The sequence below is a fragment of the Strongylocentrotus purpuratus genome, unplaced genomic scaffold (assembly GCF_000002235.5).
Source record: "Strongylocentrotus purpuratus isolate Spur 01 unplaced genomic scaffold, Spur_5.0 spur5_contig_864, whole genome shotgun sequence".
Lineage (NCBI taxonomy): Eukaryota > Metazoa > Echinodermata > Echinoidea > Camarodonta > Strongylocentrotidae > Strongylocentrotus > Strongylocentrotus purpuratus.
This window is the reverse complement of record NW_022145573.1, coordinates 20,362-41,909: the sequence shown is the minus strand read 5'-3', so window position 1 is coordinate 41,909 and position 21,548 is coordinate 20,362. Positions and strand designations below refer to the sequence as shown.

Here is a 21,548-nt window from a genome sequence, read left to right as displayed (position 1 = left end):
AGAGTGGAGTATACAATATGGTATAGCGAAAACTGTGCTTCAAAGCGTGCTCACAAACGGTATATATCAGTTTGTGTGCATGCGCAATCGATACGTTCGGTATAATGGTTGGATCTGCGTCATGAAGATAATACAAAGCAAAATAAAAATAAAAAACAAGGTGGATACACAAAAGGAAAGTATGTCTGAAAACACTACGTGATATCCCCCCCCCCCTCCCACTCCGGGGTCGAAGGGACCGCATTCATGTTCCCAAGCATGTAATGAAAACACAAAGTCCGACCCGAGAATTGTAAAAAAAAAAAAGGGGTTGTATTTGACTTTTCACCCGGAAATTTCTTTAAAAAGGTTTTTTTTCTCTCTATCTTTGGATTCCTTAGAAATTCCTTGTTCATCAAATATGGAAAGATTTCAAAATTAAATTTAAATAAAAATCAAATATATCGTGCACTGAGTGTTGAAGATTTTTAATAGCCTGTTATATGTTCTATTTTCGTGCAAAAACGTTTGGAAATAGTCAAAACGGGTTGGAGAAATTTACTGTTAGAGGGTGGCGCACAGTGGATTTTTTTCGGTGTAAGTACAGTAGAAGGAATATAATAAGTAAAAATCCATACAAAAATTACGCAGTTTTTTCATCAACCTTCATCAGTGTTACCGAGTCACTTTAAGCCAGATTAATGTTGTTAAGTTGTTCGATAACATCATTCACTTTGATTTTGTTTGGAGATTTATCTCATTAATGAAACAGTGTAAAATATAGTCGGCAAACAGCGTCAATATTAAATGTTAGTTCTTCTCATATCAATCATATGTCTGGAAACAATTATTTGCCCATTGTTGTATATTGTATTACATTTTCAGTTACGATGAATTTAAATTGTTATGCAATGTTCAGGTTTGCCAGGTTTATTTATTAAGTTGCTCGATAACATCACTCAGTTTGATTTGATTGTAGATATATCTCATTAATGAAACAGTGTTAAGGCTATATAGTCTCAAAAAACCTACACCATTAAGCTTCAAGCTCCCTCACACATGATATATTGCGACATTTTCAAGCCTACTTATTACTTGAAGTTAATGTATATACAAACGACAACAGCTTCAATATTAAATGTTAGTTCTTCTCACTTAAATAATTGGTCTGGAAACAATAATTTGCTCATTGTTGTATATTTTTACATTTTCAGTTACGATGAATTTACATTGTAATGCAATTTTTCAGGTTTCCCAGGTTTAGGTAGCAGAATCATCATCAACTTCAGGTGGCGCTGTAAAGCGCTGCTGTGGCCTTCACGAGAGCACGCCATGCAACTCTTTCACCTGACATTTGTGTTGCACCTTTCATTCCTTGTCAAGACACTTTCTTGATATCATCAGTCCAAGATATTGGTGGACGACCTCTTACCCCGTTTTCCTTCGACTGCTCATTGCAGTATTTGCTTCTCAATACCTTCAGATCTCCTAACAATGTGCCCAAAATATTTAAGTTTTCTTTCCATGATTTCCCCTTCTGATGGTCAAGTCTGTTCCAATCTTTTCCAGGACCCACACATTTGTCTTTTTATCCTTCCATGACACCTGCAACAGCCTCCTGTAGCACCACATTTCAAAGGCATCCACTCTCTTTCTGTCATTCTTTGTCATGGCCCAGGACTCACTTCCGTAAGTAGCAATAGAGAAAGAAGTTGCTTGAAGTAGACGAACCTTCAGACCGAGAGATAGGCCTCGGCTCTTCTAGATGTGGGACATATTCTGTTATGTTGATCTTGCCATTGCCATCCTTCTTCTGATCTATGTGGTGCTCTCTCCTTTGTTATTGATAATTGAACCCAAGTACTCAAACCGATTTACTACTTCAATCTTTTTCCCAGCTACGGTGAAGTCAGTGTTATCATAATCTCTATCGACAACCATTATTTTTGTCTTTTTGGTGTTTAGAAGAAGGTCTTTCTCTTCACTTGCCTGTTTGATGCGATTCAATAAATCAATCAGCTCCTCCCTGCTGCTGCGAACAAGAGTGGTGTCATCAGCATACCTTAGATACGTGATCTTTTTACCTCCAAACTTAACTCCCCCTTTGAATCCTTCCAGAGCATTTCTCATAATGTCCTCAGAGTAAATATTAAAAAGGTTAGGAGACAGTATACAGCCTTGATGTACTCCCCTGCCAATTTCAAACCATTTAGTATTGCCGTTACTGGTTCTCACTGTTGCTTCTTGGTCATGATAGAGGTTTTTGATCAGTTCGATGATGTGACTTGGGAACCCCATCTTTGCCATTGTATTCCACAAATGAGAGTGGCTCACACAGTCAAAAGCTTTGCTATGCAGTTTGATTTTCATTCTTCTGCTAATCACCTTCAGAAGTATTTTGCTTGCATGACAAATCAAGCTGATCGTTCGGTGATTTGCACATTCTTTCAGATCTCCCTTCTTTGGCAATGGTATAAAAACAGCTCTACACCAGTCCTTGGGTCACTCCCTACTATTCCAGATATTGCAACAGAGACGCCACATCAGGTCAGTACCTTCTTCACCTGTCCCCTTCGAAGCCAAGTCGTGCGCTAGTGCCCTTTTGTAAGGCATTAATCCTCATTACAAGGTCCCTCGGAGAGGACCTAAAGCCGTCGTCCGTCTCGTTGCTCACTTACAAGCATTTATGCTTTCTTAGCAGTCAGGTAAAAATAACCTCCAACCAAAAGGCTGATGGCCGGGTGCCTACCCCTGGACCCCAGGTCGGTAGCACGGTTAGATGCTTCAACCGCATCGACCTACTGCGACACAAAGCGTTATTCAGCCCCCCCCCCCCTCCCGTACAGGCCATTGATTATACCATTTTCATATTTTAAAACTATCTGTTTATGTTGTTGATGTGGTTTTTTGTTGAATTTATTCAAACTCATTACACTTTAAAAATTCAGAAATGTATGTACATTATGATGATTCATTTTCAATTCTTCTCTAAAAATATCAAAGTTACTGGAGAATGATTTCATTGACATTAATGTTTAAATGATCTGTATGTTTACTTTAATGATTAAATGATTTATAAATTCATTTGCAAGCCTTGGTTCAAATTAAGCACAAGTCCAGGCTTTTTCGTCCGTATTGTCGACAGTGCAGGCACAACTTGTGACTACATTTCCACATTTATTTTCATTAAAATTATTTGTTTAATCGTAAATTCCTTTATTTAAAATTGAGTTAGATGTTTCATTGTGTATGTAATAATTCGGTAAAGAACAAGTTCCTACCAAGCAGTGAACATTAATTTTGGAGTTGCTTAAAGGCATCGTTTAGCAATGTTTATTCTGAGATCATGAGATGTATGGCCCTACGTGCCGTGGTAGCAGTGTCTGTGATATGGTGTAATATTGAAGCCCTAAACAAATTGCGCTTCAGAATTATCAATATTGATGTACATCAATGAAGTTTAATGAATACAATACAATATACAATACAACTATGAAGTGCCTCAGAAAATTAAAAATCTTTGAGTGTACTGTTTTACCATACTTGTTTTCCCCAATAGACTGTAGAGTTATACAAACCAATTGGAAAACGGTTTTTGAAATTTCGATTTCTGACCATAAATATCTTGATAATCAGGCAGGCGATCGGCTTGTAAAAGTCACGGGATCCCTGACCGACTTGAAGGTTTATAATCAGGATTGCAGCATGAGCTGAATCCAGGATTTTTGTTTAATATCTGAGGCAAAGAAACCGAATTCCTTTAAGAAATTATTTATTTATTATTTAGTTATTGGTGATGATGATGAATTGAGGCAACTCAAAATATTGTGATTATTCCTCTGACAAATAATGTGTAAACGTGGTCTTTGAAATGACATGAGACTAAATGACAACTTTGTTCCTAGTTCTGAGTTTTAAAGCCCATCTGTACTAGTTTGACTAGGAGGGATTAGACCACCCAGGAAGGTCACTGACAGGTGGCTATCTCATCAACTCAGCTCTCAATTAACATAAGAAGAAGAGGATCATGGGGGACCAATAGTCACCAATTAATCATTGTTTTCTATATAGAGGGAGCAAGTAGCTACAAGTAGTATGGTGGGCCTTTAAACGCACAATTCTCATCCTGACTTTCCATTACATTGCTTTTACTCCCCACAACCGCCCCCCCCCCCTTGCATCCCCTCTCCCTCTCTCTCTCTCTTTCTCTCTATCTCACACACACGTACGCCCACACACACACACGCCATTGTACATAAACACTCATCGCCCGCGTTCGAGAGTGGCTCATTTCAGATCAATCGGATAGATCTATGTAGAATCGGGTAAATATCTTGCTGAGTAATTAATTGACAGTTCCTACCAGGCATTTGACCCGTTCAACGTGTTCTTAGTAAGCGGTGCACTGTTTTGATAAGAGGAGTATTCCTGAAACTTCAACTGTGATTCAACATCTAACGCTGATTGTTGAATTTCAGGGGTTTACACGCTTGATGCAAGAGAAAGATATCTGTCCGTGAATATATAACTGGAAGATGTGTCCGCTTTGTTTATCAAAATAAGACAGGTACGTACGATTATTTACACGTTGGAGACTTTATCGAAGAAAAGTAATTTACAGCCACATGTAAAACAAGGCTTTATTCACGTTGAATGTTCTGTTCATATTAATTTTAGCAATTGTTTGGAATTTCACAAGAGCTTAGATGTACAAGAAACTTTGCTTTTACTTAAATTTATATAGAACCTATATTTTCAAAGAATTTTTGGAAGGAAATTTGTTTAGTTGAAAGAATTTATTCCTGATAAGCAGATTTTTCGTAAAATATCTGTTATGCAATTCAATTCAACTCGTTTCAATTCAAAGTAACATTTATTTGTGGAATACGGCGTACATGTACTTTTTAAGAGCATATATGTTTAGGGGAAAGAATTTTCTAATCAGGTGAAGTGTTAAAATGAAATCCAACCTTGATAACAACTACTCTAGAAGAAAGCATAAAAAATCAGAGAAGAAGACTGAGGAAAGTTTGAATAAAATTGGACCAAAGTGAGAAAGTTATTAATTTTTGAAAATTGTAATCACTATAGGTATAGGGACCTCAAATTAGCGAAATTGGTAAAGCTTTTGTGATTTTGAGGCGGACAGTTTTCTCATTTCTTCCAACACATAAAATGACTAAAGTTTCATGTTTTCTAAATGAAATATTTAGGAGGGTCTTTTTCCTTTACATGACCTATAATAATTAGCTATCAATAATATATTTTGAGAAGTACCCCAAGGGAGAAGGCACTTAAAAAAAGAAAAAAATGTTTCTTTACTGAGACAAACGGGAGAGTTATCCCAAAGAGATACCAGCTAGTATCTCTTTGGTTATCCGCGACTGTGTCACATTCAACTGACCAAATTATCAATGTCACGTTTGGATAAACTTAGTGATTTTATATTTTAAACGATCTCGGTCCGGTTTATTTCGAGCTTTCGCCATTCTGTTTCTCTATTTATCCTGATAACATACAAATTAACTTATTACAAAGGTTGGATTGCCCAATAAAAAAGAATGCACGTACACATGGGGGTGCATGCGCCCTGCTGCTCTTAAATGTAGCTTTTATAATATTTATATATATGATATCTAAGGAAGGGGAACTTAGCCTCAAAAAATATTCTGGTTATATTTCTTGTTAATTTGTTTGTTATTTTCACAGTGTCGCGTGGTGAACAGTTTCGTCATGTTTGTGTTAGTGTTCACGTTGCATATGATTCTACTTCAAGGAACAGGTAGGAACCGAAGGCCTATATGTAATGTATATATTATGAAGTTACTAACGAAACGAGGAATAAATATTCAGTTCTATTTCAGGCAATTTTTTTATTTCTTGTCTTGATTAAGTAGAAAATGTAATGTAACGAAGTGAAACATGGGAGAATACACCAAAATACGTTTCAGGTAAAAAAAAAAAAAAAAAATCAATCCTAGTAAAAATATAAGTATCGACTTTCCTGATTCATTTAAAAACTTAAAGCTTAGTTGCTCAAAGAAGTCTAAATTAATTCATATCAATTTATTCTAAGAGAGCAGTTCTTTCTTTATTAACTTCGTTCCTTGCCCTTTTTTCTTGCCCCTTTAGAAATGTTCCATTCTGAATTATATGGCTGGTGTCTTCTTTATATTCACAAACTGAGAAAAGTGTTACTATTTTATTGAAAATTTACAGCTTTTGCCGCTGAGCAACCCTGTTCTATCAAGATTATGTGCCCATCGAAGACGTTGGAAAGTGGGGAGGTTATACAATTAGTCTTAAAGGAGGTCATAACTTCAGGCGTACCAAGTGTATTTAATGTACCCTCGAAGGTATCAAGATGGCACCACTGTTTGATACCAGGTGAGCCGTAGGTTTGGTACAACATCACTCCAACAGCACTTCATTCCTTAATCCATATCAAGTTTATTTGATTTTTCATAGGAGTTATCAAAAAGGTGGTTTTGTTCAATACTGGGAAAGAATTGTAATGGTAATTATAACCTCATTCATTCCATGTATATTCGGTCTTATCTTTTGACTTGTCTAAAGTTTACTTATTTGCAATATCGGGTAAGATACTCTAACAAAATGAAAGTACAACTGCACATCAGGATAAATTAAAGCATTAATTTTAGTCACACATTCATTCATTTATAAATTATGTTGACCTTTTCTTTATATATTCTGTTTTATGTATGCACCAGCCAATGTGGAGAGACTCTAGACAGAAATTTTAAATTCTTTTTGGTGATCCTCAGTGCTAAATATCATTATGTTAATGTTATATAATTTTGTCAAACTTGTGATGTTTTGTATGTTATCATCTTCCCTGGAAATAAAATAAATTAATAAATAAATAAGACCTAGGTCAATTTGCATTCTAGTAACGAATTTATAAAATAAAAAAAAAGCTTGTTATCATACACGGGAAAACAAGTCGTAGATATTTTGGATATTTTCTTTTTTTAACTAGAAAGACGCAATAACACAGACGATCTATATCTGAGACAATTGATTACAGTTATTCTGACACTGAATTTACAATAGTTACATGGTTATACAATATAGTCAAGGACAATTCCTTGTCAGTCTACACATCTTTCTCAGATAACCTTACCAACGTGCTAACCCAAGTGGTCCTGTAAGCTAAATACATATCTATCCACAAATTATAATAGTATTTCATATGGAAAAGCCATTTGACGGAGCTTGTAAACAACGCTTCCAACTTCATTGGCCGGCCTTCAATTGAATCTATTATTTAGGTATGCCAACTTTTCAATTTTTACTTTACAAATATCGCCAACAATAGACCGGTATACTAAAATTGTAAGTATAATTCTTGAACAACAGTTATTTTGGACCACTCTAAAGCTTGCCAGGCATGGTAACAAATAATGCATGCTAAGTGGATTTCATTGATGCTGTTAAGCATAGCGGATCAATCAAATATAAATAATGGTCACCAGCAGCTCTTGGGAAAAAAGAGAAACTGGAACTCTGTTTCCCACTCAAAAGCTGACGAGAGTATTTATACATCTGTTAGACTCTTTGTGAATGCGTTAAGTTGTTATCTTGTTGTAATAGGCTCCCATAATTCCATCATTTTGAACAATCTGACTGATTTTTTTTCTGTTCCCACGTTCTGTTCTATAGTCGTAGAGTTTTCAGTTTCAATATTAACCATTCGGTCAACATATCCTTGCCTAAGCCAGTAAGCTGGAGTAAAAGGTAGATTAATTGTCCATCAGTCAAATCAAATAACAAATAGACTCACCCGAAGGATTATTATTAAATCATTACCGATACTCCCTACCCCACCCCCCTAAAAAAAAATGTTTTGAATGGGCTAAAAAGGGGGTTGGTCATTCTATACAAGTTAGGTACTCAGAAAGTCTTTTTCTGTGAAACACGTAAATAAATAAACACAACTTTGAACCGGTAAGGTATGTCTTGTTTTGAAAACGCTCGTTCATTTCAAAAAAACAAAAAGCATAGATATGACTTAAAGGTATAGGCCAGTTCTGGTCATGCAAATGCATTGTGAAAGAAACATTGTGGAATCGATCAGAAAAGGTTGATGATCTAGCATACGGGTGGCCAACCTTTTAAAGCTCGCGGGCCACAGCTAACGATAGGCATAACTTGGCGGGCCGTGTAGGTAGTCTTACCCCCCCCCCCCCCCAAAAAAAAAAAAAAAAAAAAAAAAAATGTTTTGAATGGGCTAAAAAGGGGGTTGGTCATTTTATACAAGTTAGGTACTCAGAAAGTCTTCTTCTGTGAAACACCTAAATAAATAAACACAACTTTGAACCGGTAAGGTATGTCTTGTTTTGTAAACGCTCGTTCATTATAAATAAACAAAAAGCATAGATATGACTTAAAGGTATAGGCCAGTTCTGGTCATGCGAATGCATTGTGATAGAAACATTGTGGAATCGATCAAAAAAGGTTGATGATCTAGCATACGGGTGGCCAACCTTTTAAAGCTCGCGGGCCACAGCTAACGATTGGCATAACTTGGCGGGCCGTGAAGGTAGTCTTACCCCCCATCCCCCCACACACACCCACACACTCATGCAATACGTGTACACACCTGCAATTTAGCAAAAACCGTCGTACCAAGCGGAAAGCGTTTTAAGCTTCGAGAAAACTATGGCATTTCAAACATATTCCTCGATTCACAACATTTGTATATTAACAAACGTTACTGCGTGCGGAAATTACAAACTAAAATTAAGTAATGAGAGGGAATTAGAGGTGTTTTGTATCAACCACGTAACGAGTCAATAAGTTTTTAATGATGAAAACAAATTACGGAAATAGAGATAGCTGTGTATAATTTTGTTAACCCTATTTCATCGCCGCTTTGCGGGCCGCATTTCATTGATGAGCTTTTTTTATAATTACTTTTTCAAAGCTCCGCGGGCCGCACCAGAAGAGCTCGCTGGCCGCAAGTTGGCCACCCGTGATCTAGCATATAAGTATTAGTGTGTACTGCAAGGTTTTGGAATCATCAAAATTGTAAGAAATTTGGCCCAGTCTTGGTAAAGTTGCAGGCACTGTACACAGAATGATGTGTATGGGACTACGTGATATCTATCCAGTCCGGATAGATATAATGATTTACCAAATATATCAATTAGTAGGCGGTTTCCCGGTAAAATTTGTATCATCACTTATTAGTCAAAACATATTATTTCACATGATTGGTAATAAGAGTATCAATTTCATTTTTTGAGAGGGGGGCGTTTCCAAAACTGGTCTATACCTTTAACACTGTTAAAACAAGCGACGAAGGGGATGGGGGTATCTATAGCAGAATTAGATGGATTTTCATTTCGAGGAATGAATCTCTTTCCAGAGGATAGTCCGGTTCGTCAATAATTGAAAGGTTGCTCTTTGAGAAATTAGAAATACTACTCATTCTGTGAAGACGAAGCGAAATACAATTTTGCCCCTCCTGATGGCAAGGTCTGGATGAGCGCAGCTTAGGAAACAAAGGTGGAATAAACTTTAAAAAATAAGTCGGTGTGAATGTCATAATTATGCATTTTATTGCATTTCTTTTTCAGAAGAGCGAAAATCTCATTAAAAAGAATAAATGCTTTTTGCAGTTTTCATTTTTCTTTGTGGAGGGGGACGAGTGAAGGTTATACATTAATGATTATAATGAATGACGTAATGTAGCTTTCAGAGCTCTCAGATATTCAATTTAAAAACAAATTAGTTTCATTGTTACAACATGAGAGAGTCTCGAGAAGAAAAAAAACGTTGTACTTCGTTGGATGACGTGTTTCATGTCTTTTTCTTCTTTTGCACTGTACTATCATTTTGATATTTCACACCTCCCTTAGATGTGTTTGTTTTGTACGTTATTTTGTATGGGTATAGTTACATGTCTAGAAATATAAAATATAATTTATTTACTGCGAAAAAAATGTTATAAAGTTTAAGACATCAAAGTGTCAGTTTCAAGTCATCAAGTAATGGCGTCCAGTTAATAACTTGTTACATGCATATTGTGTGGTGTAATTTCAGCGTGTTTATCGAACCCCTGTCAAAATGGAGGAACCTGTGAGGAAACAGATAAGGGGTTTACCTGCACTTGCCTGGATAGCTACTATGGAGACAGGTGCGAACACGGTAAGAGGAGGAGATTAATTACATGAGAAAGAGAGCGAAAGAGAGTCACAGAGCGAGTGACATATAAACAAATATAAACAGAGACAGAGAAAGAGACAGGGAACGAGACGCACCGAATGAGCGATTGAGAGATACGGGGAGAGACAGAGAGCCGGACAGAGACAGAGAGAGAGAGAGAGAGAGAAAGAAAGAAAAAGAGAGGGGGATAACTCCACAACAACAACCTTTGGAAACTTTTTTAATAAGTTCAAGAGCTTACGAGTGGTACTGTATTCGTAACTTAACTGCCCTCCATGACTTTAAATTTGCTCTTAAAACCCATCTCTTTCTATTCAGTGCTATTTAATTATTTCAATGTAGCGTAATAATTTGTGTTGTTTTAGTTAACTTTATTTTAGTTAAGAAAGTGATATGTTTGTGATTGTTATATGTACAGCGCCATGAGCGTCAGAGCCTGGCGGATACCGGCGCTATATAAATATCCATATTATTATTATTATCATTAATAACTCTCATACGAATGGTCCGGGGATCAATCCTTGGTCGGTCCTGACATTTTTGCAACAGGATCATTACATTTTGTATTTTTGCTCAATTCATTGCATGAAGACTCCTTCGTCCAGTCCGTGGGACTAGTCGGTGGAAGTAAAAGTGAAGGAAGAATAGTTATCACATCTCGTTCTCGCCCTACAACCTACATGTTAATCCATCAATTAAACTGGTCCAGGAATGTTTCACGGTTGGTCTGCAAGTATCTAGGATATGACGGTAAATGCTTTATTAAGTTTACAGTCCTGTATTCTCTCCATATACACTGTTGATCATAAAGTTGGAATATTTTTTTTTACCCCAGTTTATGGAATTATTTTGACAACGATTTATTCCTAATAGATCGAGCTAACAGTATACATTCTCAGATTTTATTGAATAATAATTGCCAGTGTTTTTTTTCGTGAATGCTAAAGCATGTGTACGCTGCTATGCTTATCAACTAGGGGACCTACGCCCTTAAGTCATAAAGGACAGTAATGAGGAATAATGCCCCACAAGAGGGCACTAATATAGCACATCGACAAGGTTTTGATCCTGGGGCCTCACAGTTACGAGGCCATTGCTTTTTCACTGAACCATGACTGTACGCAGCGGGGCTAGGGTAGGGGGCAGTTCCCACAAATAAAAAAGAAAAAGAAAATGCAACAAATTTTCCAATAATTCCGGTCCCCAACATTAAAAAATCCTCTGTACGGCCATGCATTATGGCTCAAGGCATCTGCACACAGAATATTTTTTTCTGTTGGGGACTGGGGGGGATTCAATGAATTATTGATAATCTATTGCATTTTTTGTGTGTTTGTCGATGTGCTGTGGGGCATTAATCCTCATTACTGTCATTTATGACTTAAGGGCGTAGGTCTCCTAGTGAGATGCATCTAATGTAATTCAAATATCGGTCCTGGGTTTTATGTAACATTTTTATCACTATGTTATATGTATTTCCTTGAATAAAGATAAATAAACAATGACCAGAATTCATCAATATCTTTGAGGATTTAAGACAATTACATATAATTAAGACAAATCATAACTAGAGTTAGAAGTGCAAACATATTTTTTTCTAATTGATCTTTCATATTTTTTGTTCATCCTTATTATATGCAAAAAGATGTATATGCGACAGTGGGAGGAGATCTCTTCGAGATTATGTCCTTAGATAATAATTCTGAGGCTGTGACTGTGAGATGCCCTGTCGATGTGACTAGCATTGCTGACTGCTGGTACGAAGAGAGTGCGGCGATGAATCCTAGGGAGGAGAGTATAGCTGTTGTTTGCTGTACTGGTAAGTGTTTCAGAATAATGGGAGTGTGCTGACTAGGAGACTTGAAATAGATGAAATCACAACATACAGACTTATTAGCTTCAGCTAATACGACAGGAAACGGCAAACCAAACTTTGTTTTACTGCATCACAATATAATATGTATCAACGAATATCTAATTGCAATTATATTTTACATACCGAATTATAGATTTGATTGGTTTCATTTCATACAGACATCTTTCACTATAACAAGATGAAACTTCGAAAATCTAATTAACGAAAAGGTGTTGAAATACCCTATAAAGGGAATTTATTTGGGTTCCGTCAAATATTTTTCTCAAGAAATTCTCAATGTTAAAGCCATGGAAATTAAGAAAGACATGGGCATTATCTACAACTGCACATTCATTTTCTGTGCTTGTTAATTTAAGGAGTTAGCTGCACATTCAAAACATCTCTTATCTATAGTTTAAAAAAAAATTGACTTAAACCCTTTTGTGTAGTTTTGAAGCATCAGACATCAGATAATCAAGACACTCTGTTTATTTTATTGTGCATCCTTAATGAATTGCCACTTATTATCATTAGTTGAGACTCTCCATCTATAACCTCCTCGTTATTCGGCACATACTGTTCATTTTAGGTTCGTAATAAAATTTACACCTAAAAAAAAGACGGTGCTCAGACATTTTCTTAGGCGACAATTGTTCACGGCTTCAATTTGTCAAAGATATAGTACTGTATTCTTAAAAAACACGACCTTGTCTAAGATAACATTTAACGATAGAAAACTGAGACCCTACATTAAATTTTCCATGTTAAATTTTTAGAAATGTTTAAGATTTAGTAAAAAAAAAAAATAATAATAATGATAAATACGGGCCATAGGTTTAAGAATACGGTTTAATAGGGATTAAGGTAATGTTGAGGGTCAGTGTTGGGGTTAGATAAAGCGTTCTAAGTTTTAAAGACATGTGATTGTTTGTTAACAGTGAACCTGTGTACCACACCTCGTGGTAGTCCAGTCGGTCTAGAAAGCGGTAAGGTTCCCAACAGCGCTATTTCAATCTCGAGTAGGTACAATTATAAGTTGGGTAAACCAAAAGCCCGTCTGAACAGTCCTTCTGCGTGGGTCCCCAAAGATGATGACGAAGACCCCTGGCTTCAGATCAAATTCAACTCCGCCTATGTAATCACCGCCATCTTGACGCAAGGCAGAGCAGATAGTCCAGACCAGTGGGTGACATCGTACATAGTTTCATCCAGTATGGACGGAGCATCTTGGACCCACTACCAGGATATCAACACCAACACAGTCAAGGTATTAACACTTGGTTTGCTTTCCTGGCCTTTCTGCAAGACAGTGGTTTAGCAAAATCACCCTTGTCCGATCGTGATTGTTTGTCTTAAGACAAATTTATTCAAAAAAGCTTTTTGATGATTAACTTAAATTAACTTAACTCTTTTCACATTGTTGTGTATTTCATTTGTATTGTAACTTGTAGGTTTATTTGCACGTTTTTGTTTTGTAACAACATTCCAAAACGGGTATAGATCTTGCCCAGGAAACAATTAAATAATCATGAAGCCTTCGGTACGTCTATCCAATGATAAATACAACGTGACACAGTAAGATTATTTGAGGCATATCAAGAGTTTAAATCCCAATGCAATAAATGATTATAATCAGTGGCTTAGGGGGCACGTGCTCACCCCCCCCCCCCCGTCTGCCCCCATACAGCCACGACACTGAGTATAAATATAACATATCCATAAATGAAATCCCCTATAAAGAATTCACTTCGTTATTGGATGTTTATTATTCCACCCTTATATCATCTTATTATTTTAGAGAGAGAGAGAGAGAGGGAGGGACGAGAAAGATATTACTCAGAAACACAGAAAATTATACAGAAAATTGGATATGTACGTCGGAAGTTGTTAGAAAGTAGTAAAACATGTGCAAACCCCATTAAAATCTAACTGACAGAAACAACATTTTGTCGGAAACATTAAGTGTGTCCTGATCACAAATTGCTGTGTTAATGTTTTATATTAAAAAAAACCTAACTGCCTAATAGTATGGCGAAAAAGAGAAAAAATATGACGTGATGAGAATCTAGAATAAAGAATAAAAGAAAGCTGTTAAAAACTTATCCATGTTTTGATTATTCGTTCACTTAGAATGACATTTTATTATCAAGAATTGTGTCAACAGACACACGGAAAGTTATAAGAATATAAGGGTCTTATGAAGGTCGAGTATATTGGTAATTAAATGACATCAATATGTACAGAAAAGGTGGCAATATGTGCAAATGAAGATTTGTCTCTATCATAGTGTTAAAATGCGAAGAAATGAACAGTGAACAATTTTCACAGAGGTATTACAAATGAGTAGTAGCAAAGAAAGAAAGGAACAAATATTTCAAAAGTAACATAACTAGTTTGATCATTTGATATTTGAAATTTAATGCTTCAAACTCAAGTTAATCTCATTATCCTATGGTTGTATTTATCTCGAATAGGTCTACACAGGAAACTACGACCCAAATAGTTTTGTGGTGCACACCATCTTTAAGCCGATCGAATGCCGATTCTTTCGTATCTATCCAAAGACGGCCAATAATGTACACCGGTCCCTCAGGCTTGAGCTCACTGGCTATGGACCTCTCAATGACTTAATAGGTGGGTAAGGCTAGATCCTTAAAAAGACCCAGCAGCAAAAGAAGGATTGGAATAATAATAATGTCTTCTTATTCAAGCCAAACCAAATGGTACATTTATTTGATGAAACGCCTTTCCTTGCAGTTATAGAGCGCTTCGCACATTGATCCACGTGTTTGGGCCACTTAAACAAGGACATATCACTTGTTTAATCCCTCACGTCATGCTGTGGCGCTCATGGATTTGCGCGTCGACATAGTGCACTGCTACGTGTGACGTCTTTTTTAAGGACTTGTATTGCGCACTATAATACGTCATGAAATAACATCTCTATGCGCTTCCAAAGAGCTTCAGAAATTATTACCCTAGCTTTAGCTCCGGCAGCCTGATCAGCGCACAGTGCATTTCAAAGAAAAATCCTACCAGGTACCCATTAACCTCACCTGGGTTGAGTGTGGCAAGGGTAGATCAATGTCTTGCCAAAGGAAATTAGTGCCGCGGCGGTACTCGAACCGCCGACCTTGTGATCGACAGTCCGGTAACGTATCCACTCGACCACAACACCTCCACAAGGACGTCACACGTAGCAGTCCACTTTGTCGACGTGCAAAAGTCTCTGTTGTTACACTAGTTATAGCTGAGCCACCAGAGTAACTAGCGCTGAAACATATCAGGTACTCATGGGAAAGTATAGATTAATGTTTTTCTAAAGGACACTTGTATAGGACAGGGAATTAAACTGCGGACCCTGTGATCTTCAGTCCGATGGCTTATCCACCGGACCACATTACTTAGTATCTATGTAGGTGATGTTATCGAACGGTTTAAATATTCGGCTGGAGATTAGCCAGCACGGCACTAATTACGACGCTATAAATACCTGAGTCAAATCGTCAAATCGACTCCAAAACGACTCAAAACTTGGGGCCAGTCGTATTTTCTTGTTCGTTCTGTTGTTGGTTAGAGGTGGTATTCTAAAAGTTCACTTGTGTTCATCTCCAGTTCGTAGGAGGTGCGTTGCGATATCATTATGCCATTATGCACGCCTGTGGTGTGTTCGCAGTAGTTGAACTCAAATGAGTTCAAAGAGTTTCGGTTTTCTGAAAACTCTTTTATAGCAACTAGCTTTTTAACCATAAAAGACTTAATAGATCTCTTTTAAATACTGACAAAGTTTGTTTGTACGTTTGTTGTCTTCAGCTGCGATGAACCATGAAGAGGGAAGCTGTTCACGTCCTATCCGAGGGGAAGAAATGGGAGTGGAAGATGGACGAATCCCAGACTCTAGTCTCACCTCCTCGTCGAGGTATAATAATGCTTACACTGCATCAAATGGAAGATTGAACGGCGGAGTATCAGGAGAGGCATGGATTGCCAGTGATGATGACAAAGATAAATGGGTCAAGGTGAGTCCGACAAAACTAATTATAGTAACGATTGCCCCGGAAAGCAACTTCAGCATAAATGCCGTTCTTCCTGAAGTTCGTAAACTAAATAGCACTATCTACCTCCAATATTCCAAATGAAACCCGAACCCGAACCCGAACCCTAAAGATGGTATTAATCATTGATGATTTATATAACCTCGCCCTACTGCTTTGAAAGCGAGTATTTCCTTGTAACTATACGTAAATTTTGCAAACACACCTACTTATAAACTTGTTTCACATTGCCTTAGACAGTTGGAAAACCTCTAGTGATTTTCATTCTTAATATTGTGTTGTCTTGATCACTACATAAAGATGTTAGAAAATTTCGAAATTTCGAAATTTCGAAATTTGCGATTTAATTTTTTTAAAAATTGGATGAAGAGCATGAAACCTCTCTTCTTCAAATTTGTTTTCGTCGTCATGTTATACACAACACCAGACACACACAGATGCATACACACATGCACACATTATGTATATATATATATTGTAAATATATATTACGACTTGGCACGTATTCAAGCTCGAAGCTAGCGTCCGACTGAGGTCCGCGGCTTGTCATTGTTAAACTCATCTGCCTTCCACTTCCTCTTTGATAGAGCTACGCGCCTTCTTTCTCTAATAAAACCTGCATCACTTACAAATGTGTATTTATTTCCAAGAGAGTAGCCAATATTTGGGTTGTCAAAGCTATTTAAAAATATACATTATATATTTATTTATCAGTTTATACTTGTTGCTAATTCTTACTTCTATTAATGCATTGATGAGTCAGATAGATCTTGGAAAGACCTCTACCGTCACTGGTGTTATCGTACAAGGCAGATACGGGTCGGTACAATGGATAACTTCTGTCAAGGTGTCCTATTCGCTGGATAACGTGATGTGGACTTACGCTTTGGAACCACAATGTGGTGAACAAAAAGTAAGTACTTTATGCCAGTCAGATACAACTTCGGAAACTGAGCACATGTCATTTAGAGCATATATATACAATATATAGCCGTTATCGTTCAATGCAAGACTGTGTGTGCAAAAGGCATAGGGAAATCTTGCATTGTCGACCTGTTGTTGATGCACATTAAAGATAACCTTGAGTTCTGGTTTTATAAAAAATGAATTCTCACATACTCTAACGGAACTCAATAAGTGTCATTTTCTAAACAATTTTGGTAGAAAATGTATACTGGCTGAGTAATGAGCATAGAAAGATAAGGAAATCAAGGTAAGTAGACCTGACACAAAGAATAATGGTGTGGTAATGTGTATTCCAAAGCGTTGGTCATGAAAATAAAGTTTAATTATATAACGAATGATTAAAAGACTAATTGACCCACAGCATTCTTTAAAAAAAGTACAATTAAAGAGCATTGACTTTATAGCAAGATCTCCCCTTGCCTTTTGTACAGACTGCCTCGCATTGAACTTTAAAGACTCTTATATATTCATCGTGCCCCTATTGGCGGCGCAAAAATAAAGAGAAGGAAATAATAATTTATTTATTTTTAAGAGAAAAAAAAAGAAGAAGAAGACAAAATAAGGAGAAGAGAAAAGAAAAGAGAAAAGAAAAGAAAGAGAGAGAGAAAGAAAGAAAAAAAGGAAGAGAGAAGCCGGCTGAGAAAGGGAAAAAGACATGGCACTCTCAGTGACAGTAACGGCGAATAAGGCAAAAACTGGGGGGGGGGGGTATGCGTGTGAATTGTGCGCACATGGAGGGGGCGGGGTGACTGACTGTATTCTAATTCTTTAGTTTGTGCACAACCGAGTATGGAATTCAGCTTATTTTCAAAAATTCTAAGCATGCTTGTTGCCTAAAAAGGTTAGTGTAAAATCACCTCTAAAAATGGCCAAATGGTGGGGGCATTCCCGAAGGCTTGGGAGCCGTTATTGAAGAAGGGGCCGGCCATACATAAATGGGAGTGACGGTAACCATGGATAAGGGAATACGGAGGAAGTGCACATGTAAACCGCAAGTGTATTGGGGATGATCATCATTTTACTTTGTGCAATCTGGGTCGGAATTCCGCATAATATATTTATTAAAAAAGGTTCATGTAATAGCACTCACGATAAAGCCTTCCCCGGCCCTACAAAGAGGAGAAAAACTGTAGTCTGTGGGAGATTGGGTGCATTCCAGAATAGAGGGGGCCGGCCGCATAAAAGTTAAACGTTAAAAATAGCCCCACTTCACAACACGTATTTTGCCCTTCATTTGTCATCGACTCGTGCTAACTCGCTTGCGCTTGTATTTGAACTCATGATAGTATTAGGCACAGTCGCAATCAATGCCTCCTTTTCATCCAAGCATGGGCACAAACCACTTACCACACAAAAATGATACCAAATGATCTAGGATAAAAATATTCTTTCATAAGATGTATATTAATTTACTGTCCATAGATGATTTTTTTTTTTTTAAATATTTAAGCAATTTTCTAGGTGTAAACATTTGTTTTGCCTCCCATGGTATATGCTACCACCCCTCCTCCTTCCTCTACACAAAAACTATTATTCAACAGTCTTGCTCATTATTTCACACTGCTGTTGCCTATTCGAGCAGCAAGATTTAATTGGAATTACATCTATTTTTTTGGTTTCATCTTCTATGTTTCGTGGCAAAACTGCATTAGATTAATAAATGTCAAAATTGAATTTGCTTGATCATTTCACAAATTCAGAAAGTCAACGGTAAAGTTAATATTTTGGAAAGAGAGGTGACCCCTCCCCCTGGAGAGAAGTTTTGACTATATATTACGTTGTACATGATTATATGTAATCATTTTCGATACTGATACCCAGCTTAAATGTGTTTATTAGACATCCTTATTACCCAATTCTATAATGTGTATTCCATGAACTGTACTTGTATTTTGAATTTTATTTTACTTTTTGAGTGCACATTTGCAACTCAGCTTTATGCCGCGAAATATATAGTGTTATACATTATTTTTTTGATTTAACAGAAAAATTCATACAATGCCTTTAAAATTATCATTTCTTCCTCACGATCTCCAGATCTACGCAGCAAACTACGATCACGGCACTCCCGAGACCATACTGTTCCCTCGACCAATCACTGCTCGATACGTCAGAATACACCCAGTCACGTGGCAGGGGCACCAGGCCATGAGATATGAAGTTCTTGGCATAGCTGAATAAACGGAAGTTCCACAGCATGAAGACTTCTACTAAATTTTGATGGTGATATTGTTTCAAAAATTATGTTATTATAATAGTATAATAATAATTATGATATAAATATTGTCATTATTTTTATTACTATTATCATCATCATCCTCATCATGATTATTATCATTACTATTATTAATATTATTATAATTCATTATTATTATGAATTATTATTAATTTGTATCATTATATCATAATTGTTATAATTAATATCATTTTCCTTATCAATATTCTTATTTTTTGTAATTGCTATTACATTTTGAACAGTAGGAGTATTCGCATCATCGTAAGAGCTGCTTTCACACACAAAAACAGGATAAACACAGTGGGGAGGTGTGGCTTGGTGGCTAGGTCCCTGGACTATGAAGCAAGAGGTACGGGGTTCGAATCCCTGTCACGGCACAAGTGTCCTTTGGCATTGTCCAAGACATTACTTTACATTATTTTGCTAAACAAAACATAAGATCTAACGGCAAAGAGTATCATGCCTTTGAGGGCCTGTAACTACAAACTTGACATACAATCAATCATACAATTATGTTATATCTAGCCCATCTTGAGGCATTAATTCTATTTCATCATTACCATGATCATATCTATTTGTGACAGAAAATAATCATACGTTACCATTCATGATAATTGATTGAATATGATACACTTAATCTGGGGGATACGTTTAACTGTAACTTTATGTTACAGGATCAAAATTAATTATTTTTGTTCTTGTATGTTGTGATGAAATATTTGATCAATCGTCAATTAGTACTCATCATTATTGTTTAGGGTTATCAGGGAAACGAACACCAAGCGAAATATCCCGTGCTTTTCCTTTTTTTGACATCAAGTATTAATAAACGATAAATCTTAATAAAAATTATTTTACTTAGTAAAAGATTTTAGATTTTACTTAATCCATCTGCAGGTTTTAGGCTATTTAAAATTGCATTGGTTTTTACAAGTGCAGATAAATAATGGTGTACAGAAAAGAAGGTAGTCGAATTGTCTCATCAATCCACACACACAAAACACAGGTTAAGAAAAGGCTTGGAAAGGCTAAACAAAGTTTAATTAAGAGGATGATTTAGAAAATTCCACTCTCCACCTTTTTGGATAAGCTAGCCCTGCTCCGCTGCAGCGCGCTGTGGCTTCAGCTATATCAGTGTGTACTGAAAATCACATTTCGACTTATTCCAACCTATTTTTTCTATGAAGTAGGCTAGTGCGGAAGTTGTCAGGTTTTTTTTAGAGAAACGATTAAAGAAAAGTGTTCTTTCTCGCTCATGTTGTGTCTAGTTGAGGTTTTGATTTTAATCCATATATTCCTTTTATTTTTTATTTTTTAGCTTTTCAATGTCAAATGTAATGTAACCATGTAAAGCGTGAGATAAGCACGCTAATTTTCAGACATTGTTAGTAACAAGTGTGTATGCATGGCATAAAGTCCATGAAGTTATAGGTTATTATCATTTTTGCTCGAATACCAGCTATTAAACTCTCGTTTGCTATCAAACTAGAATCATCCAAACTTGTATTGTCATAACTATACGATGATTAAATCTTGGCAAAAAAACACCCCAAAACAAGCATTGTTCTAGACAAATGTCATAACCTACGAAATATGGATGCAGTCTCGTATAATTTTGAGAATGCAGAAGTGGAACTTGAATTACCAGATACATGTAATTACCTGGGTAAACTGATTAGCGACACTTGTATCTAATTGTTTGTTATAAATCATATATAATACATGTACATAATTTCTTCAGTCCTATTGTAAATTAGCTATTTCAAATTTGTTGATTTTAGGTGTTATTAACAATGACGAAGATCTCCTCTACTGATATACTGTACTATGTGAACAGAAAATATGCCTTCAACATTTTATTTAGTCTTTTGAGTGGGATTCGTTTATATATATATATATCAAAATGTTTATACAATATATACGTATGTATCATGTAGAGTGCACAATATGTAAATTATAATAATCAAGCTTGCTTGATACAGCACATGATCTATATTGTAGTGCATGCCTGAAATATCTAAACAAGATGGGGTTATTAACTTTTAGACAAATGAAATATAAAAACCTGTATTATTTAACTATAATGAACAGAAATAGATTCCTAGTCTTCTGATAGTACAGATAATTGGATAAGTTATAGTCTTCTGGTAGTAATTGACTTTATGTGCTAAACATTGGTCAAACTCAATTACATTTACAAATATGACTTTTCGAATTTAAATATTTGCATTTTGTTGCAAATTACTCAAGATAGCTTTTATTACTA

The 21,548-nt window shown here is 36.3% G+C and overlaps 2 protein-coding genes across 2 annotated transcripts; both read left to right on the top strand.

Annotated features, from left to right (window-relative positions):
• The first annotated feature begins 11,853 nt into the window (after positions 1-11,853).
• Positions 11,854-14,667, top strand: LOC574619 (lactadherin-like). The gene is made up of 3 exons (XM_030972875.1): positions 11,854-11,989; positions 12,964-13,292; positions 14,500-14,667. Exons 1-3 carry the CDS (start codon positions 11,854-11,856, stop codon positions 14,665-14,667), a joined length of 633 nt encoding a protein of 210 aa, XP_030828735.1.
• Positions 14,668-15,866: 1,199 nt separating this feature from the next.
• Positions 15,867-19,248, top strand: LOC115919386 (lactadherin-like). Its single transcript, XM_030973025.1, has 3 exons — positions 15,867-16,044; positions 16,844-16,993; positions 19,084-19,248. Exons 1-3 carry the CDS (start codon positions 15,892-15,894, stop codon positions 19,225-19,227), a joined length of 447 nt encoding a protein of 148 aa, XP_030828885.1. The 5' UTR covers positions 15,867-15,891; the 3' UTR covers positions 19,228-19,248.
• The last annotated feature ends 2,300 nt before the right edge of the window (positions 19,249-21,548 follow it).